Source organism: Eurosta solidaginis, chromosome 3 (genome assembly GCF_040869045.1).
Source record: "Eurosta solidaginis isolate ZX-2024a chromosome 3, ASM4086904v1, whole genome shotgun sequence".
In the NCBI taxonomy this organism is placed as follows: Eukaryota; Metazoa; Arthropoda; class Insecta; order Diptera; family Tephritidae; genus Eurosta; species Eurosta solidaginis.
Window position 1 is genome coordinate 11,021,108 of NC_090321.1, and position 24,628 is coordinate 11,045,735.

The window sequence follows — 24,628 nt, forward strand, 5'->3', positions numbered from 1 at the left end:
ACAACTCAAACTTTAAATCAACATTAAAAAGGATGTTTTTTATTATCTTATTAGATACGTTTGCGGGAGTGAAAATTCGTAAAAACTTCAAGAAAATGTTACTAACTTTGGAAAAATCCTGTTCGTTCAAACAAAACTTTTGCAACAAGAGGGCGCAATTTTGCATTTCGCTTGGAGGAGAAGTTGCAAAATTGTACCCGATAAATAGGTGTCCCGGTATCTCATAATTTTTTGCACAGTAAATTCAAAAAAGAGTTTTTCGTTTTGTATTGATAACTGAAAAACAAGTTTTTTGTTGTTTTCCCATTTTGTGTCTTTTTCGATTTGGTGGTTTTCGTATTTTGGTGTTTTTTTTTAAGTGGCACCATCATCATAAGTACAAAGTAGAGAGCGCAGTGAGCTCTCTCTTCTCTTTGAAATTTGCTCATGTATTGACTGTTGATCGCTGTTGAAATGACCAGTGAGATCAGTTGTGTTAACAAAAAAATCAGTTAGATTGATTAGGAATCTGTCAATTTTACAGAATTTTATTAACTTGAGAGCGACAATTTCTGTTCTGTTGAAATGACTAAACTAATTTGTTCGCTTGACAAAGAACTCGGTCGAATTAACCGTAATTCGATCAATTTCACCGAATCTCCGTTAAGTCAAGAACAACAGAACAGTTTGTTGATTTTACTAGTACCGTTTCTTTCAGTGTACAAGCTAATTTATGAGTGTAAGGCAATGTTCTCAAAATCTATCGTTTTAAAGTAGCATGTAAACGTAATAAGTCTAATTTCTACCAGATCTTACTATCTGAAGAAGGCTTGCGGTAAGCGAACCTACACGTCCCATCTTTTTGTTGACTTCAAACCAACTTTAGATAGCTCGATAAGGAGTTGCTTGTATGATGCTTTGACTGCATTTAAATTACCAGTGAAAGCTATGCCAAAGACTTTGAGCTACACAGCCAGCTTCATAGGGATTGGGACCTGTCCGAGCTATTCGAAACCAAACGACGCTTCAGACAAGTTATCAAACGCACCATAAGTTCTGTATTTTCTGGACGGGACAAAGAGGCAAAAAAGTGTGTGTTTAGGAAGACAAGACGAAGTACTTGCTGTAGTCGAAGAAATAATCGGCGCGTTGGCCTTGTACGGCTTTTTGGATCATAATATCTCACATATGGTGGTACGTAGGAAAAAAATTATTGAGACGTTTTTTATAGATAAATTTATGATCTACAATTTTTGTGCATATATGTTTCTGATAAAACATAACGTTTTGCTGAAAATCGCAAAAAACTAATTTTTTCAGACACTGGAATGGTGAGGAGTTTCTAAATTTTATTTATAATTATATTTTGATAATACTGATTATAGTGGTTGTGCTTGATATTTGATGCTCTACACAAAAGACCTGCTCACAATGTTCGATAAACATACTCCCTTAAAAGGTATTCGAGGTCAATGTTAAAGTTATTCAAATATGTCATACTTTAATACTTATTTAATATTATTATTGTTGGCCTCGATGCACTGCGACCTTGTTTCCCAGTTGCTCATGGTTTGCCCAGTGTGTGCCCTTGAGAGTGCACAGAATGGCTCCGTATCATAGAATGCTGCTAAAGCACTCTGCTTGGCTAGGTAGTCTGCCTGTTCATTTCCTTCAATTAACTTATGTCCCGAAACCCATCCTAACAAAACCTTTTTTTTGGCCCCCACATCATTTAGGACTTCAATATTTATATAGCTTGGAAGTAATTATGTAAGACTGCAAGGCAAAAATGGCTGTCTGACATAATAAGGTTACTCCTCGAGGTTAATTAAGCCTATTCGTAGACATTCTCCACCACTTCTGCCTGAAAAATAGTCGCCCATACATGCCAGCGCCCGTTCTACCGTCATCAATTTTGATCCATCCGTGAACCAGACCTCTCAGTCAGGGTAAGTATATGGATTCCCTGTTTCCCAAAGAGTTTTGTTCACAATAGACAACTCAAAATTTCGTGAGATTCTGCGCGTAGGGACCATTGCAGGGCGTAATTGCAATACGGGATTTTCCTATGAATTTTCATATTACATGTGCTCTTTAGCTCAGAGATATTTTGAAGTGTTTGTGCGGCGAGTGTTAACTCTTTCTGTATTAGAATATGCAAGGAAGGTATTTTCACTAAGGTACGAGGTACTAAGTGCATTAGCAGCGGACGTTCTCATCGCATACGCTATGTCAATATATAAACTAATTTTTAAAGATGTATGACCTCACAAAATCGCCTGTAGCTTATTCAGGCGCATAACGCCAAATCAGAATTACTACTTTCCTTAATCTTTGTTTAGAGAATGTTTCTGCGTATTTTATTGGAATTAAACATATACATACATAGCACCGTGATTTTGTTCTGCTGGATTGTCACGATTGCCCAGTGTACGCTGAACTGGTACTTCCTTCTTTATAATTTATATCTCAAACTATTTTAACTTGAACTTCTGAGCTAATAATATGCTTTGTATGCATATGTTCATACCCACCTATTCCGATATTTCTTTAATGTTAGATAAGCATGCAACATACATGCATATGGCCCTGCAGCGAAATGTACTAGTACAGAACTAATTAGTTTGCAAGTTTTTTTTTTTTTTTTTTTGGATCCTGTCCTTCGAGATGAAATTAACTACTGCCTAATTTTCCACTGGTGTATCGCTAGGACGAGACAGCCTGTAGACGGTAAAACACTATTGCTTGTAACTTGGCCTACCTTTCACACATAATACCAATAAGGATCAACTCAAAAAGCGTGACACTTGCCAGCTCTCTATTCAAGTTTTTGTAACTTTTGGCAGTGAATTTGTTTCTCAACTAAAAAAATAAAGCTCTACGATTTTAAGGGTCAGGAAATGTGAATTATTTCACTACCAAAGTCCCTTCCAAATGCTGCGATATGTAGCATAATAAACTACTCAAACTAGTTCCGTAACTGGTACGCAAAGCTAATATTGTACCTAAAACCCGCTGCAGGGTTATTACAAAGTTTTTTGCTTTTTATTAATTGTCGTTCTATGAATTCGCTGGGATATAATAAGCCTAGCTATAGATGTATATGCATACATCCCTAGGTATACCTGAGAGTGTTTATGTTCTTCACACAAAAAGTTTTGTATAAAATACAAATTAATTTTTTAGCTCTCATGTATGCGAGCATATTTGGAAATGTTTCTGCAATAATACAAAGACTTTACTCGGGTACTGCCAGGTATCATACACAAATGTTGAGAGTGCGTGAATTTATTAGATTTCATCAGGTAATCCGATTATATTTGTACAAAATGGAAAACATCCATAATACGAGATCGAATGCTTAATTTTAGATTCCAAATCCACTTAGACAACGATTAGAAGAATATTTTCAGCACGCCTGGTCCTACACGAACGGAATAGACATGAATTCGGTTTTAAAAGGATTTCCGGAATGCCTTCAAGCTGATATTTGCTTACATTTAAATAGAAAACTGCTAACGACATGCTCAGCTTTTTCAGGAGCCAGTCCCGGTTGTTTAAGGTATGTTTGAACAAATAAAAAGTATATACTTTAAATCATATAATCACTTACAAACTTATTATTGTGCATATTTAAATGTTTTTTAATATAAACTGCCGCTTGTGTGAATTAGGGCTGTGAACTGCATCCGGATTTTTCGACTATTCGGATAAACCCGATATTCGAATAACCGGATAGCAAAGCAAAAAATTCGGCTATCCGCATACCCGGATTCGTAAACGAAAAATCCGGATATCCGTATGTCCGGATACTGGAATATAAAAGTTGAATATCTGCATATCAGAATTGAACGAAGCAAACATCGAAAAATTATTCACAAAATATGTTTGTAGATTATTAAATTATTATTAAGAAAATAATTTAACATCATATTACATATTTCTCAATACGAGCCTTTTTTGTATTCACTGTTAATTGATTTAAATGCCCCACGCATTTATTGTTATTAATGTTAAATAAATATATATGGTACATAAATTTGTTGCTTTCACTGGGTATCCAAAAGTACGGTTATTAAGCGGATCTTCATAAATCCTAATATCCGGATAGTTTCACAAATATTAACCGGATATCCATGCCGTTCGGATTTTATCCGTGTCAACGGATATCCGTATGGATATTCGGATATTCGAGTATGCGGATAGTCCCAGCCCTAGTTTGAATAGGCTCAACGATTTTCGAAGTTGAAAATGTGATTTGGTCTGAAAACAGCATAGGCAAACAGAATATGAAAATTGTCATTTCGTCAACATACATACATAAGTAATTTTAAGTTTTTTAATTTTGGTTATTGGATATTGTATTAGTATATTTATTAACACCATTTCCTCGTTCGCACTTTTTTGATATCTCCCTTAGTTATGAAGTTATCAAACGTTTGATAGGTGCATATAACTGAACCCGCATCATTATACGAGCATCTATCGAAAACCACTTTTACTCAATCTCTAAATATAAAACTGTCAAAGTATTTATAAAAAAAATGTATATAGCAAGGCACAGTATACCTCCGAAATACTTTTTAATTTTTCCTTCCTACATTTTTATGCGACAACAAATTACATCTGCAAAGAGATGAATTTTCGCTGAAAAGCTCTTTATCGCAGAAATACTCTCAAAATGTTTGCCAAACAACTTCCGAGAGGCGATCCCGCTTACACAACTTTTTTCTAATGGGAAAAACTTTTTTCTAAAGTGTTGTTGCTTTTCCCGGACTTTGAACCCAGGATGTTCGGTGTGGCAGACGTAGCACTCTATAATCACACACCACGGCGGCCGCTATAATAAAAATAATATTAAATTATAGATCTAATGAGTACGCATTTCAATTAGCTCACATATGTCATAATTCCGCTTCAACATTTGTGAGCTTATGTGATTTAAAAAAATTAATTTTGATCGATACGACCCTGTTTTTGTTTACGCAGCGGCGAAATGTATTTTGGATTTAACATTTAGAGTTCTAATGCAGTTTTCTAATGCACTTAAATCGAAAACTAGGTTGGAGAACTAGGTTAGAATTCCATTAGAGAACAATTTGAAAAGCACTAGCAATGCGATGTTGATGATGATTTTAATCGCTATTCTTCCCTTAATTTTATATTTTACAATGCGTTGTTTTGTGTCGTTCGATCACATATAATCCCACTTAATCAATAATTTTCATTTTTTATCGTTTAACACGCCGCCCAATAAATCCCTGCGTTTGTTTTTCGCACCAATTACTACGAATTGTTTAAATCATTATTTTTAAACAGCAGGAAGCAAAAGTTAGATTAAATAATGATCGTAAAAACTAAAAGTTTGCATTTTTATAATCATTTATTTTTTTGAAAGTCTTTGACCATTATTTAAATTTGCATTAGTTCGAGAATATTCTGACTTCTCTTACATAAGTGAACGTCTCTAAAACAATTTCGCATGTTTAGTTGTAAACAGATGTAAATCAATATTTTAATTTTTCGGGATTTTATGATACCCAAAAACAGTCGGCTGATGGATTTATGTTTACATACATACATACATGTATAGAAAACTCCTAGCTGTAAAAATTAACGTCCTTGTGGTTTTTGAATATCATTTATGTAATGAAACTGTATGAAAGAATAAAACTTTGCGTTCTTGAAACAAATTTACAATTCGAATGACATTTGTTTATAATAAAATGTGCCATTTTTACATTATACATGGCACGTTTCATTTGCTCACTAGGCTAAAGGGCCAATTAATGGTGTCTTATCCATAACCAGATAAAACAGCTGATCGATCCAACCTTATGGAAATCAATGTAATCGATTAATGGTGCCATACCATAACGCTAAACCCATAACCATATCATAGCCAACCAATTGGTTTTTGGGTTTTCGCCATATCCATAACCTAAAAATATTTGAGGTCGAGAATTTATTAACTTTTTGTAGATTTTATTTATTGTTTTGGATACGTTTTGACTGAGAAACTTATTTCTTGTGGTATATGTTTGTATTTTTTTACGTTTTCTTCATTTTTATGAAATTTTCACAATTTTTAGGTTAAGGCACCAATAAGTGATGCCAGTTTGATATGAATAAGTAAAACTATGGTTATGACTATGCGATAAGGTTAAGGAAGTTTAATTGGCCCTTTACATAAATGCTTTGGTCGCCTTGTTTTGTTTTGACAGCACCATAAGATAACTATAAAACGCCTTAACGCGTTCTTTGGTCTGAACCGACCACTTATGTAAATCCGCTTTTACAAAGCGAGTCCAAACATATAATTAGGCAATTCAAAAAAGTGTTCATTGTAAAATCTTAAGTTTTAAGTTGTTCCCATGGTTTTGAATATAATCTTGCACATACGACAAATAAGAGACCTTATAAATTTCCTAAATATATACCTATGTAATTACACATGTACATACATTATCATATACTATATAGTTTAATAGAGCTTATGTAATACGATGATAAAATAAGTCATTATTATAAAACAATCAATTGAGTTTAATAGATTTGTTACAATACTTTACAAATAGAATTATTATAATATCCACTACTTATTTATCATAATTGCTTATACTTGGGCACACATACAAAAGTATATAAGTAGAATATCAATATTACTCGATTTGACTTACATATATCATATGATTATAATACTATATAATACAATGAGATAGTTCCATTTTTTTGCCGTATTAGCTGCTTGAAAATTTTTGGTCTGAGCTTTTTCGACATCCAAAAAAACAAAAAATACCTTTAAAAATGAGACATTGGAATATACGCATTTAATGCTATTTATTTTTTTAATTAAAATATACATATTTACTTTATTAATCTTTTTTCAATCTCTATAACTATTTTTTCGTGGTTTATTTAGCTTTTTTAACGAGCTCGGTATTTACATATTTCGAAGTAAGCTGATTTTGCATCATTATACAAATTGTTTAAATCGAGCTTGTGATTCTTTACTATAATGTAAAATGCTATGACATATACATACTTACTTGGCTTCACTTAAATTTTTCACTTATATGCTTCACCTGATAAACTTTGAATCTCAAAATGTTCTTGTACACGAACAGCTTTATAGGATGAGTATACAAATGAAAAGTATTTTTCATATATTTTTGTTAAGCTTTTCCGATCTATTCTGAACTAGTGCAAATAAAACAATTTATTTCACCTTACAGCTCGACGTTTCGCCAAATTTCCTTGGCTTCTTCTGGAGCAATTCTGTATTTATTAACAATAAAAACACAAAAACAACAACATTAATTTGAAATTATCACAATTACACATATTAACATTTAACATTGATTTATAAGTTTTCAAATTTTCACTTACATTTGAATTACGGCATTAAATTAAAGAAATAAAACATAATTACAAGAAAAAAGATTAAAAAATATGGAAGATTAAAAATATAAAATAAAAAATAAAACGATACCATCTACTGTGGTACACTTGTCATACTAAAATTAAAATGTTATAAACATAATATGTAAGTGGCAGCGATACCATATGTGTATTTTATCAAATATATACATATATATTACTCTTTACTGCACAAAAATGGGAGCAACAGGAATGGCAACTATTCAATGCTGAATTTTGGTCGTTAAATATTAAAGCACCAGCAGATAATAAAGTACAGATTTGCTATCGAATCAAGTGAATTGGATGGCATCAATAACAAGAAGTATTAACCGATAAGCGATGTATGCGAAATCAGTCCAAGGATAGTGAAGAAAGCTGAGGAATTGTGTTTCAGCATCCACAAAACGACGAAGGAGATTTTTGGACCACTTTCCCCGAAAACAAAAAAAAAAAAGACAAATAAATCGTAACACATATACATTAGGGTCGGTCAAATTTATTGTTGAAAAGGCACATCCAGTTTCTGAATCTATGGGTCATACTGAGTAATATTGTCCATGGGACCATAGGTCTGAAATGAATTTCGAGCCTCCCTAATTTTGTTAGAAAATTTTATATCCCAATCGGAATAGCGGCTATCACAAATAAAATACATGAAAATAAATGTCAAATTCGGATTCGGATTGGGATATAAAATTTTCTAACAAAATTAGAGAGGCTCGAAATTCATTTAAGACCTATGGTCCCATGGACAATATTACTCAGTATGACCCATAGATTCAGAAACTGGATGTCCACCTGAAGTTTTTTTCCCCAATCAATTTGACCCGCCCTAATATACATATATTTCCCTACATTTATTATTTGTATACTTTTCATGAAAGGCTCCACAAATAAGTGTACCCAAATGATCAGGATGACGAGCTGAGTTGACTTAGCTTTGTATGTCTGTTTGTTTGAACGCAAACTAGGCCCTAAATATTTCAGATATCTTAATGAAATTTAGTGATCGGGTATATTTTGGTCCCCACTAATGCATATGTTTATCCCCGATACAACTGATTTTCCAGAAAACAGGTTTTTATTCAATTTATCAGATCAAGTTTCACCAGATGCTTTCATATATGGCAACTATTCTGCCGTCCTAATAAAAAAAAAGATTATTCACCTACAAATGCGTCAAATTCGCGTATAAGAAGTAAAATTTGTACTTTTTTTGCATGAATAGGAGATCACATCCAAATTAGTCCAAAATACTTATTTTTCAATTAAAAACCAGGAATGTATGTTGAAGTGATAAATAAATACAAATTAAATGTAAGGCGCGATAGCCTCCGAGGGATCTTAGGCCGTGTTTCTCTACCAATTTGGGTCGTGCTCCATTTAATTTTTCCTAAAAATTTGCTGGACGAGACCTATATACATGTTTTACGCCGACTCCGAACGACATCTGCAAGGCAGATGAGTTTTCACTGAAAAGCGAATTGAAAAAATTTATTTCTAAATGATAAACTCATAATAAATACCGCAATGCATTAAGCAGTTACTACACTTACTATGGTAATATGTCAGAAGTGTTTTTTATGATACCCGTATTTCAAAAACTCGAGCTGCTAGAAGAAATTTGAGGGCAGATTTGAAATCAGCGACCCCAATTTAGTGAGGAAGAAAAGAAAAACCCCATGCAACAGACGAAAAGTGCAATTTTGCCCACCTGTGTTATTTATTTGATATTTATCGAAAATGTCGCTATGTACTACACTGGGGTGGTTACAAGGTATATGGTGAATTTTAATTTTTGTTCTATCTTTCGGGGCACCCTTCTAAAATATGCCAATAGATCAGAAAATGATTATTGCAAATTTTCAGGCCAATCGATAATGTTAACACGTGCCTCATTGAGGTCAAAGTTAGAAAAAACAGCGATTTTTCAGAAAAAATTTTAGTATTTCGTCAGTAAAAGCAAACCGTTTACGCCAGGAACTTCACTCGTATATCGTTCGATAGGTAATTTTATTTGTATTAATTTTGATCTTAACAATATTTTTATAAAACGGTTATTTTTAGCAGTGTTTTGCATTTATCCGATCATCTTAATCTTAATGCGTTCACCCTGATCGGATAATTGCCAAATACTGCCAAAAATAACCGTTTTATAAAAATACTAGCAGACCCGGCAGACGTTGTTCTGCCCTAAATTTGTATATCTGCATACATTTTAATAAGCTTTTTCCGTCTAACTCTCCCTCGCCCCTCTACACTTTTTCCTAATCTTTGTACTCACTCCTCCCTCCGTACTTTTCGCTTCATCTATCTCCATCTTCGTCTCATTCTCTTTCTCAGTCTCCTTCTCTCTTTACTCTTCTCTCAAGTTTTTCTCATTCTTCTTCATATCTTATTGCCAGTCCCAGAGGGTGGTATGTATTTTGTTCCAGTCCCATTCCGAGCCTCAGTCCCACTCCGAGTCTCAGTCTCAGTCCCAGTCCTAATCCCAGTCCCAGTCCGTCTCTGGTCTACATCCCGGAAAAAAGCATTGGAAATACTAATATAGGCAAATTTATATACCAAATTCAGGCAAATCGAATAGGACGTATGTAAATAGGTATGTAGGTATTATTAATTCATGTCTTTATTTCGGCTTCGCATGCATATTTATCAGTTTTGCCAGGTTGATGCGACTAAATCGAATATCACAATGAAAATTACTTAAAAGCTCTCAACAACAGCTTTCATTTGATATCCAAAATACACACACATTCTAGGGGTGCCCGGGTCCACGTTTTGGCCTATATCTCGAGACCCTAGTCACCAATAGGTATGAAAACTACCCTGTATTAAAGCACTCATCAACAGCTTTCATTTGATATCCATATTGTATAAACACATTCTAGGGGTGCCCGGGTCCACGTTCTGGCCTATATCTCGTGACCCTAGTCACCGAGAGGTATGAAAACTACCCTGTACTAAAGCACTCATCAACAGCTTTCATTTGATATCCATATTGTATAAACACATTCTAGGGGTGCCCGGGTCCACGTTTTGGCCTATATCTCGGCCCCTAGTCACCAGTAGGTATGAAAACTACCCTGTACTAAAGCATTCATCAGCAGCTTTTATTTGATATCCATATTGTATAAACACATTCTAGGGGCGCCCGGGTCCACTTTTTGTCCTATTTCTCGAGACCCTAGTCACCAATATGTATCCTGCTCCACTTCCCGGAAGAAAAATTATCCGACATTTTATTCTAGATATAGCGCTACCTACATACCAAATTTCAGGCAAAGCGAGCCATATATACGACAGTTTAGAATAAATCGGTCCCTGGTCCACATCCCGAAAAAAAAACTTTTCACAAACACTCTCCAGGTTCCTTTTAAGTTATCCTAAAAATTTCATGGCAATCTTTCTATCCGTTCTCGAGTTATGGAGTGACAATCAAAATGTACACTTCTTTTTATATATATAGATTGTTAAGATCAAAATTAATACAAATAAAAGCACCTATCGAATGATATAAGAGTGAAGTTCCTGGCATAAATGGTTTCACTTTTACTGACGAAACACTAAAATTTTTTCTGAAGAATCACTGTTTTTCCTCACTTTGACCTCAATGAGGCACGTGTTAACATTATCGGATTGGCCTGAAAATTTGCAATAATCATTTTCTGATCAATTGGCATATTTTAGGAGGCTGCCCCGAAATATATAAACAAAATTTTAATTCACCACCCTAATGTACACATATATATATTACATATCTTATACAGCTTATAATTTGAGTATTAGGAATGGGATAAGATTATTGCTTAGCTCCATTCATGAAAGGTATAAAGTCTTCTGCACAGCCGAATAAAATTCCGTCCTTACTTTTAATTAACATATTTATTATACAATTATTATAATGTCGACTATGAATATGGAATTAAATTTACTTGTTGTGTTGTATGTATGTATATTTATGCATGAAGCATACACTTATTCATATCTATACTTTCAGAGCGCTATCACTTAAGTTCAAAACTACGCATGCGCCACCAGGAGATGTTTTGGTACATAGAGGGGACGTTTTAACATCCCTCTTTTTTATCGCAAGAGGATCTATTGAAATTCAAAGAGATAACAACACTGTGATAATTCTAGGTATAATATTTTGTAACTAAAACTATTTTTTTCAACATCAATATTTATTAATCAATATTTATTAATTATTTTTTATAGTTTTAAGATTTATATCTAAAAATACATAAATATTTAATTATTATGTTATATTTAATTAAATTTAATTTATTATTATAAATGTTCAATTTTTATAGCTCATGTTATTTATGACTAGCACTGTTAAATAATTTGTCAAAATTGTTGTGCTAGGAACAAATTTTCAAATAAAATACAAATACAAATTGGCTACCATAGAGATGATAATATCGCATACTTAGATCAATAAGGAGCTAACTCAAAAATGTGAAGTTTCGAAGTAGTGAGTACCTCCGGCATTCCCAATTCAATACCTACCGAACTGTGCATTCGATTTACAAAAATTTGATTTGCCAAAGATAAATATTGGAAATAGGATAGGCAGTCAGTTTTTCGCGTTTTCTGAACATTGCGATGTTTGAGTTGATCGCGGTTTTGATCTAGGTGGCGATATATAAATATGTAGGTCTGTTCGCGTATTCTTCTGGATAAAAATGTTTGTAAAGTCTCCGTTAACTTATTAACATCAACGATTACGGGGTGAAAACATGTGTTAAAGGAAAAAATATATTAAGGAAAAGTTTATACAGCATACTGCTGTCTATACCAAAAAGGTTCACTTACTGTCTATCATATTTCATAATATGGCAGAAAGTAAGGTTTGAAATGTAGATTTTTCTTTCACATACTGAATTTGCCATCAGGTAAATCTATAAGCTTCGATTTCTTGCAGCAAAACCTATGCCGCTATAGATTTTTTACCATTCACCTCTTTCTGCTCAATGAGCCTTCCTCTAAACGCTTGTTTTAGATAGGTAAATGTTGAGTCTTAGGACCGCATACCGTCAATCCTGAGTTTTCGTATTACAAGCCTTCATACTCTGCTCAACAACATGATCTTTAGTCTTCTCATTGACGTGGGCGGTCTATTTCCATATTCTTTAGGCTATGGGACAATGTAGTCTTCTGATCCAGCCAAGTAATTTTGGCGTTATTAAACATTGTCTCCGGATTTAACGCCTAATAAATGGAAGTAATGTCAGCGGAATTAACGCCTGAAAAAAGGAAAGTAATGTCCACGGCCTTTTTTCATATACAAAATGGAAAAATCGCGAGTGCGCTATATATGTAAGGGTTAATACTATATGTACACATTGTAACGAATTTAGTGAAATTCCTTTTATTTTAAACCTTCTGCCAATGTTCGAATCGCTAAACTGTTGAAAAAAACTCCAATATTCAGTAATGCAAAATGGTCTTTATTAGACTACTTTGAGAATACTTCACAACAACTCTTACTTCCCAACTAATTGCGTGTTTAAATCAAACTGGTTAGTCATGCCTCAGCTTGTGCTACTTTTATACTCTCGGATTCCTCGTTCACCCATTTCTTCTAAGGTCTAGTAATTTCGTGAACTACATGCTTCTTTACCAGCTATATACATGTACATATATTTGTAGTTTGTACTTCGGCTGATGATATTCGTTACAATATGTATATGAAATTAAGTATATTTAAAATATTTGCCAAGGAAAAATTAACAAGAGAAGCGTTTGACTTTGCTATCTTTAAATTGTGTTTTATTTTATTGTCCAAAAAATGTTGAACATATCATTTGTTTATTTTTTATTTAGGTAAAGATGACATTTTTGGAGAAAACCCTTGTCATTATTCAACTATAGGAAAATCAAATGGAAATGTTCGTGCTCTAACTTATTGCGACATTCATAAAATTCATAGGGATGATTTACTTGATATATTAGATTTATATCCGGAATTTTCTGACAGTTTTGCTAATAATCTAGTTTTGACTTACAATATGCGTGATGTAAGTAGATTCATTCGTCGCTACATGCGAAGAAAACACGTATGCTGGAAGATAACAACGGACAAAATTGAATGAAATTTAAAGTCATATTAAAACAATGATGATCCTAAAATATTTTAATAACGACTTTAATTCTTCTGCCAAGCAAATTAAACTGGTCTCTGGTTTGATTGTTGATTAATAGCACTGGATCACAAATTCCAATTTTTTTTCTTCACCAGAGACGCCATTATGAAATTCCTATGTAAAATCACCCCCTGATTTCGAAAATCAAGGTTATTTTTAATTCTATGGTAACGTTTTTGAGATATTTACGAATAACGGTTTTTTCCAAAAAAAAAGAAAATTTGGTCCACTTAATCATATATATATCAAGGTTATTTTTAATTTTATGGTAACGTTTTTGAGATATTTCCGAATAACGGTTTTTTCCAAAAAAAAAAAGAAAATTTGGTCCACTTAATCATATATATCTCAAGAACAAACAGCAATTCCAAAACGGTTTAAAGTTTTTAAAAGGTAATAAAATGTTCTATAAACTGTGCATACAACACTTTTTGCTAGGCCCTGCAGATTCAAAGATAACGAACAATCATTACGGATTTTTTCCATTTTTTTTTTAAAATATGAAAAAAACTTGTACTTTGCGGGGAAGGATCTCGAAAACTTTTTATTTTTTTGCTGATTTGTTTTTTCCCCTCTAAGCTCTGGTTTATTACAAAAAAAATAAGCTTTCATTCAATAAAATCGATGGACTAATACAAAAGTTATAAGCATTCAAGTAAATAATGAAAGCTTATAACTTTTATATTAGTCGATCGATTTTGTTGAGTGAAAGCTTATTTTTTTTGTAATAAAACAGAGCTTAGAGGGAAAAAAACAAATCTGCAAAAAAATAAAAAGTTTTCGAGATCCTTCCTCGCAAAGTACAAATTTTTTTATATTTTTGCAAAAAAAATTGAAAAAATCCACAATGATTGTTCGTTATCTTTGAATCTGCAGGGCCAGCAAAAAGTATTGTATGCACAGTTAATAGGAAATTGTATTACCTTTTCAAAGCTTCAAACCGTTTTGGAATTGCTCAATTTGTTCTTGAGATATATATGATTAAGTGGACCCAATTTTTTTTTTTTTTTCGAAAAAACCGATATTCGTAAATATCTCAAAAACGTTACCATAGAATTAAAAATAATTTCGAAATCAGGGGGTGATTTTACATAGGAATTTCATAATGTCATTCTGGTGCATTTTGGCTGTAAACCAGTGTAGTTATTACCAAAACTTTTAAATCTAGGATGGCCTGCAGTCGTCTGTCATAAAGTTTGTGCTTGTTTTTCTGCATGTAGCCACTATAAATTATGCTATAGAACAAATATTTATAGCTTCTAAGTAATATAAAATATAATTTATATAATTATAGGACTTTCAAGCTGGCGTGGAAGTCAAACATAGATATTTAAGAGCAAAATCTTTAGATAGGGAGAGGAGCACAAGCGATATAACATCCATAAGAATGTAAGTGGTACAATTTCAAAGTAAATAACGTATTTAAGGTGACATGTAATGGTGTCACTGGAACTTACGTCAACTGACATTTGATCTCTCCAAGGTTTAAAAAGTGCCACACTCGAAAATTTGGAATAAGAAATCGCGCGATATTTTTTCAAACAAATTAATTTCCAAAGTTTAAAAAGAAGCGACGCAAGCGAAAAGGTCTAACTAATATCGAATAAAAAATTAGGAATTAAAAACCGCACGGTTTTTTATTCGAAATTTTCGCTTGCCCTGCTTTTTTTGATTCGAAAAAATATCTTTATATCGTATTATACCCTGGGCATCCCAACAGACGTCTGTTTGAAGATACCACACTTCCCAGGGGTTTAAGAAGTTATCTCCGCAAGCATTATGAGGAAATACGGCACTGTAACTGATACTGTAACAGGTTAAACTCTTACCTATCCAAAATCAACCCCGACATACATTATGTATGTCCTGCTTGCAAGGTGTCATGACACCAACCATCTCTTTAATTGCAATGTGGAACCAACGTCTCTAACGCCCCTTTCACTCTTCAGTCTTGTTGAAACTGCAAGTTTCCTTGGACACCCGTTAGAGGGTACTAATGACAATTGGTGAACGGTCGCGCCTATTGGATAGGGCGAAGCAAGGCTACAACAACAACAACAGAATCATATTCATGTAAAAATTTAAGATTTGAGTTTTAAGATTTGAGTTCCAATCAAAAATTTGATTAAAGCAACGCTCATAAGGCGAAAAGGAACCTTGTGAATTGCCTAAATGTAAACAATAATTACATATATATTGTATAATATCAAAAGTATATTTGACATGTTCTGAAGTACAGTTGATGTTTTCTAAAGTACATTTAATACTTTCTAAATTACGTTTGACTTTTCATATGTATTGTAACGAATTTAGGGAAATTCCGCTTATTCCAAACCTTCTGCTAACGTTCGAATCGCTTAAATGTGGAATAAATAACTCCAATATTCAATAATGCAAAATGGTCTTTATTAGACTACTTTGAGAGTACTTCATAATAACTCTTACTTTAGAACTAATTGCGTGTTTAAATCAAACTGCTTACTGACTACTCAGCTTGTGCTGCTTTTATACTCTCCGTTGCCTTGTCCGCATATTTCTCCAAATGTCTAGACGTTTCTTCTTCTAGAATCTCCTGCTTGGTGCTGTATGCGTGTGTATTTGTAGTTTAAACCCTCTTGCATAGCCATATGCGTGTGTATATGTTAGTACTACTTCGGCCGATGATTACATGTGTTTGTCCGTATCTCTCCGTTGCCTTGTATGTATGTGAGTAAATGATGATTGATTTGATGTACACAAGAGTGGCAGCTTACTTTATTGTTGTTGTGCCTTTATTTAATTAGTATCAGATTAGTGATGTGAGTATCACTTAGTGATGCTAATATTGTTCACATTATGCAAGTACATGCTTTGCTTTTTAGAATCGCATTGATTTTTTCTAAACAGCATCTTATATATTCTAGAATTAAACTGATGCTGTCTATATTCGTATTGAGGCTTTCAAAAATCAATATGATATTTACTAAAGCACTGTTAGAAAAGGTGTAGTGACTACTCAGTACCAGTATCCACAATTTATTATCATTTTTATGAATAATTCGACGGGTTCATATTTATCGTTTGAATGAAATTATTTTTAGGTACAAGATCGTTTGAAGCATATTTACTTTTTTACATTTTATGTCACTGAGCTATTTAACAACCAAACCAATTTGGAACCCATTTATGTATATAATCACTAAGCTATTCATGTGGGTGCGGCCACCGCGGTGTGATGGTAGCGTGCTCCGCCTACCACACCGGACGCCCTGGGTTCAAACCCCGAGCAAAGCAACATCAAAATTTTTAGAAATAAGTTTTTTCAACTAGAAGAAAATTTTTCTAAGCGGGGTCGCCCCTCGGCAGTGTTTGGCAAGCGCTCCGGGTGTATTTCTGCCATGAAAAGCTCTCAGTGAAAACTCATCTGCCTTGCAGATGCCGTTCGGAGTCGGCATAAAATCATGTAGGTCCCATCCGGCCAATTTGTAGGGAAAATCAAGAGGAGCACGACGCAAATTGGAAGAGAAGCTCGGCCTTAGATCTCTTCGAAGGTTATCGCGCCTTACATTTATTTATTTATTTATTCATGTGGGTGCCCCATTATTTGCCTGGGACAGCTCTTCGTCAGACAATTTATAGCTCATATATATATATATATATATATATATATATTTCAATATGATGTATGGTGAAGATACATTACGAAGTTACTTAACTCTTTTTGGTCAAATTTCTTCAACTATTTAGAGCGATGTCCAAAAAGTAATAAACTCCAATCATGGCATTTTGTTTCAGTTTTGGCATACATCAAAAAAACAAACCAAAGAATAATTCATGTCAGGTTAAAGTTTCCAACAGAGATTCTATAAACGAGGGCAAAGACACGTCGGGCCATCAATTTGATATTCAAAAAAAAGGTATTAATAAGAACATAAATAATATCAATATTTAAATATATAACTCTGTAATTTGTTCTACAGATGAAATAGAAAATATGCATCCCTTATATAAGAACTCGAAAGTCAGACCAACTTCAATTAATCGGCGAAATATAAGGCAGCATAGCCTTCAGGAAAGCAATGTCGAGGAAATAATAAACAAAAATCATAAGGTGAACTATATCAATGAAATTAATTTGTCAACATTTGAGAAGCAAAAACAACGAGCGACATGGATACGCCAAAACAAATTGCCTAACAACACTATTCAAGATAAATTATTACAAGATGTATCGTTATACATGGAGCAGCAAGGAAATGCAACTCATCGAAGGTAAGTTTTTATTTCGTTTTTATTAGTTTCGGACAAACATGAAGTTAGCGAATTTCAGTACAATATTAGAGAATCTTGCAATCGATTTTTTAGTATCTTCCCGTGGAGCTAGAGTATTGACAGTTGGAACATAATTCAGAGCCCGATGACGGTTTAACATGAGAAAGTGATGTAGGTATCGTGAGCAGAGATTTTTTCCCAATCAGTTTAAGACTTGAAACTTTGAACATAGCTTAGAGACCTATTACTCATAGCTTGGAATCTTACGATCGATTTTTACGTAGGTTCCTGCTAAACTGAAGACTTGAAATTTTTGAAAAATTTCCGATGCCAAAGAGAATACAATCCCCTTGAGGTGCATGGGCCGATGTTTTTAGAAAACTTGTACGAAAAGGGAGGTGTATTGCGATTAATCATTAAAAGAATTGCAAATCACCAAAAGAATTACAAACTTTATAATTCACACATAGTTCAAAGCACCGAGACAATGACACATAACGGCAAAATAAAAAGAAGATACAATTTTTTTAAACACTTCCTCTACAGAAATGGATTAAAACGCAACGGAAACCTATGCAGATTCAGTAAGCGTGAATTTTGTAAAGTACACTTTTGGTTCATATAATTTGTTTGAAAGAAAAGTATACATTTAAAAACTGGCAGTTACTGAATCTAGTCCAAACTTAACAGAAACAAAGCTTAGGTAGGGCGTAACTTATAGACGTGGCGGCCGCGTGGTATGTTGTTAGTGTGCTCCGCCTACCACACCTACCTTGCAGATGCCGTTCGGAGTCGGCGTAAAACATGTCAGTACCGTTCCGCCAATTTATAGGTAAAATTAAGAGGAGCACGACGCAAATAGAAAGAGAAGCTGGGTTTAAAATCTCTTCGGAGGTTATTCTCCTTGTATTTATTTTTATACTCAGCTGAGCAGAGCTCACAGAGTATATTAATTTTGTTCGCATAACTGTACCCCGTAATGGCATTAACTAATCGAGATAGATATAGACTTCTATATATCAAAATGATCTGGGCCAAAAAAGAAATTCATTTAGCCATGTCCGTCCGTCCCTCTGTCCGTCCGTCCGTCTGTCTGTCCCTGAACACGATAACTTGAGTACATTTTGAGGTATCTTAATAAAAATTTGGTATGTAAGTTCCTGGGCACTCATCTCAAATCGCTATTTAAAATGAACGAAATCGGACTATAACCACGCCCACTTTCCCGATATCGACAATTTCGAAAAACCGAATAAGTGCGCTAATTCATTACCAAGGATAATCCGATTAAACTTGGTAGGTGGGTTGACCTTATGACGCAGAATAGAAAATTAGTAAAATGTTGGACAATGGGCGTGGCACCTCCCACTTTTAAAAGAAGGTAATTTAAAAGTTTTGCAAGCTGTAATTTGGCAGTCGTTGAGGATATCATGATGAAATTTGGCAGGAACGGTACTCCTATTACTGTGTGCAAAATAAAAATTTGCAAAATCGGATGACGAACACGCTCACTTTAAAAAAAAAAAAATTTTAAGTCAAATTTTAACAAAAAATTTAATATATTTACAGTATATAAGTAAATTATGTCAACATTTATCACCAGTAATGATATGGTGCAACAAAATACAAAAATAAAATAAAATTTCATGAGCGTGGCTCCGCCCTTTTTAATTCAACTTGTCTAGAATACTTTTAATGCCATAAGTCGAACAAAAATTTACCAATCCTTGTGAAATTTGGTTAGGGCATAGCTTCTATGACGGTGTAACAAAAGCGTTGCCAGAGATTAGAAAAGTTGTTCCCTTAATAGTTAAGCCAAATACAAAGCAAGGTGCTGAAAAAACCAAAAATGATCTAAACTTGAATGTCGATCCAAAGGAGCTACAAATTACAAATATAGTAGCAAGACAAAGCGGTGTAGTGATTGTAGAGAGTGCAAATGACCACGATCGTGAGAAAATAAAAAATGCTATTGAGAACAGCCTCGGAAATAACTACAATGTGAAGATTCCTATGAAAGTGAAACCAACCGTTATTGTAACTGGTATAAATTTCAAGTATGATAATGATGAGCTTACCCAGAGAATTAAACGTCAGAATAATTGTCTATCCGAAACAGACATAAAAATTGTCAAGCAATATGAAGTTAAAAAAAATGAGAAAATTTACTATAATGCCGTAATTGAAGTGGAGGTTGAAGCTTTTATGAATATACTTGCCGGAGAAAGGCTCAATGTAGGCTGGGAGCGGTGCAGAGTATATGATGCAGTTCAAGTACTATGTTGTTTCAAATGCAAAGGCTTCAATCACAAAGCCAGTGACTGCAAAGAAAAAGAAGTATGCACAAAATGCTTGGGTGAGCATAAATATGTGGTATGCAATAAAGAAGCAATAAATAAATGCATCAACTGCATCAGGGCAAATAAAGAATTAAATTTGGGACTGGACGAAAATCACGATTCCATGGACAGAATGTGTCCTGTGTATCAACAAAAGCTCATAGCAAGGAAGAGGAAGATTGGCTATTAGCAACCAACGAGGGAATCTGTAACCACAAAGCAGAAGTCAAAAACTAAAACAGACCTGCGTAACAAAGTGCTCAACTTGGACTGTATATATCTTAATATTAATAGTATTACAGCAAATAAGCTAGAGCTGGAACATCTTATAGAAATAAAAAAACCCAGCATTGTTTTATGCGCGGAAACATGTACAACAGATAAAATCATGGATTCTGAGCTATGCATTTCCACATATAAATTCATCCGCTGCGATTCCCACAGTAGACATACAGGTGGTGTTCTAATGTATGTACATGAAAATTTACAATATAGCATAGTGTGTAATAAAGTTATTGACAGGAATGTGTGGTGCATTGTCATAAAACTTAAAAAATATGCGTTAAAATGGCAAATTGGTGTACTCTATCACTCACCAAATAGCAGTGATGCTGACTTCATGACATACTTAAACAATGTCATCAATGAACACCTCAGGGAATCTGACAACATTATAATAGTTGGAGATTTTAACATTAATATGAATATATCATCAACATACTCAAACCAGCTTATAAGTTTATTTGCACAAATGGCTATGGTACAAAGAATAAATTTCAACACAAGAATAACTGAGCACTCCTCTACGAAAATAGACTTACTCTTCAGCAATAATGAGCAAGTTAAAACTGAACATGTAAGTGGATATAAAATTTCCGATCATGAAACAATTCATTTCAAAGTACCAACAGCTAAATATTGCAAAATGAGAAAAGTTGCTACTGTCACCAACTGGGAGTACTATAGCGCTGAAAATCTTTTAAATCTGCTGCGAACGTGCGACTTTAGCTCTGTGTCTCATGTAGGAATAGAACGTAGAACTGAGATCCTGAACAATATTTTAACTGAAGCTATGCAAGCATTGACGTATGAGAAGAGGATCCAAATACAACTGAGGAATAAGTGGTATGACCGTGAGCTAAGGGAACTGCACAAAAGAAAATTTGAATTCTATAATACTGCTAGAAATACTGGCAACTGGGTGGATTATAATGGCATAAAAAAAGTATATAAAAAAACTGTTATGTATAAAAAGAAGAAATATATGGAAGATAAAGTGCTCGATAGTGCAGGAGACATGAAGCGGATGTGGAAGTCTTTAAAACATCTTGCTGAGCTCACCGATGACAGAAAGGTCGTTAGCAAAATAGTAATTAACGGTGAATGCCTCGAGAAGGAATACGATATAGCCAATGCCCTAAATACATTTTTTGTACAGAGCATAGCTGAAATTAATGATAGCATTGAAATATTTCCAATTGCGGCAGAAACAAGTGTAAATAATGCAATTGAAACTTTTCAATTCACCGACGTAGAGTTAGATGATATAATGAACATTACTAAATCTTTTAGAAACAAATATGGTGGAAAAAAGCTTTTGTCGGAGGGGTATTTAAAGATGCCATGATTTACATTGCTCACTTCTACAAAGATATAATAAATGAATCAATAAACAGTAGCATTGTTCCAAATTGCTGGAAAGTATCAACTATAGTACCTGCGGAAAAAGTCAAAAATACAGTAAGGCCAGAGGAACTGCGCCCAATTAATACGCTACCCGCAGATGAAAAAATTATGGAAACGGTGGTTAAAAATCAATTAGTGGCATATCTAGATAAATACCAAATTATTATACCTGAACAATCTGGGTTTAGGAAAAGCCATTCTTGCGAAACCGCACTGAATATGGTTATTGCGGAATGGAAAGAGGATATAACTGATAAGAAAGTTGTGATCTCAGTCTTTTTAGACTTAAAACGTGCTTTTGAAACTGTGGATAGAGAGGAACTGCTGAATGTTATGTTTAATAATGGGATAAGAGGAAAATCCTTGGAATGGTTCAGAAGCTATTTGAGTAATAGAAAACAGAAGACGATAATTGGAAGTGCAGTTTCACCGGTTGCTGATGTACATATTGGGCTACCGCAAGGTTCAGTATTGGCACCGCTATTGTTTACAATATATATTAACGATATTAAAGAATGCTTGAAATATTGCAATATTCGACTATTTGCGCATGATGCATTGATAACCATTAGTGAAAGAAGTGCGGGCTTTGCGGTATCGAAAATGCAAGAAGACTTAGACTCCCTTTACAAATGGCTATGCCATAGAAAGTTGAAAGTGAACGTGGATAAAACCAAAAGTATGATATTTTGCAAAAATCAAAGCATTATGGGTGCCAATAACCTTAGCAATATTACTCTGAAGATAAGAAATGTTGAAATTCAGCAAGTAGACAAGATCAAATACCTAGGAGTCTGGATCGACAAAAACCTTAGATTTGGAGAACACATAAGTTATTTAGAAAACAAAATTGCAAAAAAAATTGGTTTTATGTACAGAACTTGTAAATATATTAGTCAACGACACAAATTATTAGTGTATCGATCAATTATTGAACCGCACTTTATCTATTGTCCAACAATCCTGCTATTAGCAAATGACACACAAATAAAAAAACTGCAGATACAACAAAACAAGGCAATGCGATTAATTTTAAAATGTTCGCTTAGAACACCAAAAACTACAATGCTAAATATGTTAAACTGGCTCAGTGTAAAACAGTCGATATATTATTTCACATTGAAATTTATACATCATATGAAATTAGGAATAACACCGAATTATCTGAACGGGAGAATACATTTTAATCATGAAATACATAACTATGGAACTAGAAGCAGCGGAAATATAAGACTGCCTAGAGTAAGAACGGAGTTCGCTAAGAAGACTTTAGAATATATAGGTTATAAAATGTACAATGAATTACCAAATGCGATAAAAGACTGTGAAAATATTAATAAGTTTAAAGCAAAATTATTTTTATACTGTAAGTCATTGAGCATGTAATGTATACAATTTATTTATATATATACATATATTTATATATATACATATATTTATATATATACATATATTTATATATATATTTTTTTTTACCTTGAACTAGGTCTTAAAGACCGTAAATAAATAAATTATTATTATTAATAACTGTTTTCTGTGAAAATGGGCGAAATCGGTTGAAGCCACGCCCAATTTTTATGTCGACCGTCTGTCCTTCCGCTCGGCCATTAACACGATAACTTGAGCAAAAATGGATATATCTTTACGAAACCTAATTCACGTAGTTATCTGAACTCACTTTATCTCGGTAATAAAAATGGGCGCAATCCGACTATGACCACGTCCACTTTTTCGATAATCGAAAAATTAAAAATAAAATGCCATAATTCTATACCAAAGACGAAAAACGGGATGAAAAATGGTGATTGGATTGGTTTTTTGAAGCAAAATATAACTTTAGATAAAACTTTGTAAAATGGGTGTGCACCTACTATATTAAGTGAAGAAAATGAAAAAGTTCTGAAGAACGAAATCCAAAGCCCTTGGAATCATGGCAGGAATACTGTTCGTGGTATTACATATATAAATAAATTAGCGGTACCCAACAGATGATGTTCTGGGTCACCCTGGTCCACACTTTGGTCGATATCTCGAAAACACCTTCACATATACAACTTAGGGCTACTCCCTTTTAAAATCCTCATTAATACCTTTAATTTGATACCCATATCGTACAAACACATTCTAGAGTCACCCCTGGTCCATCTTCATGGCGATATCCCGAAATGGCGTCCACCTATAGAACTATGGCCCACTCCCTTTTAAAATACTCTTTAATACCTTCCATTTGATACCCATGTCATACAAACACCTTCCAGGGTTACCCTAGGTTCATTTTCCTACATTGTGATTTCCCTTAGCTTGTCTCCAAAGCTCTCAGCTGAGTATGTAATGTTCGGTTACACCCGAACTTAGCCTTCCTTACTTGTTTTTTTATGTAGGATTGTTTAGGAGCGATTATCAATTTAATGTTAGCAACCTTTTTTGCATTAATTTTAGACTTTAGGTTCTGGGTGCATGGGATTTTCCGCACTATATATATCCTGTTTTTTATACCTGCCTTTTTTCAAGCTATCAGGAAATGCGCGGGGAGGGAATGAAGTAATACGTTGGTTTTTTTTTTTTCGTATATATATATACATATAAATATGTATGTATACATTTATTTCAGGAATATAATGCATTTGTATTGCAGGGAATCGTCCAAATATAATTTGTTTCCAGATAAGGTGCTGGCTACTCCGAACGCAACCATAGCTACAACGGAATCATGGGATGAGCTGGACAGTGTATGATATCAAAGCGCTATTGCATATATTGCGAAAACCAATAAATATGTAACTTAACTTTTCATATAAA

General features: G+C 33.8%; 1 protein-coding gene across 3 annotated transcripts in view; it reads left to right on the plus strand.

Moving 5' to 3' along the window:
• Positions 1-24,628, plus strand: part of sei (seizure) — a 54,127-nt gene extending 29,499 nt beyond the window's left edge. For 2 of the 3 annotated variants that reach the window (XM_067770748.1, XM_067770749.1), the window contains 8 exons: positions 3,166-3,284; positions 3,351-3,541; positions 11,402-11,544; positions 13,234-13,427; positions 14,848-14,942; positions 17,328-17,449; positions 17,513-17,804; positions 24,441-24,628. In XM_067770748.1, coding sequence (XP_067626849.1) covers positions 3,166-3,284; positions 3,351-3,541; positions 11,402-11,544; positions 13,234-13,427; positions 14,848-14,942; positions 17,328-17,449; positions 17,513-17,804; positions 24,441-24,564 — 1,280 coding nt within the window. In that variant the 3' untranslated portion in view covers positions 24,565-24,628. The remainder of the gene's footprint in view (positions 1-3,165; positions 3,285-3,350; positions 3,542-11,401; positions 11,545-13,233; positions 13,428-14,847; positions 14,943-17,327; positions 17,450-17,512; positions 17,805-24,440) is intronic. The other variant, XM_067770750.1, reaches the window with a different exon arrangement.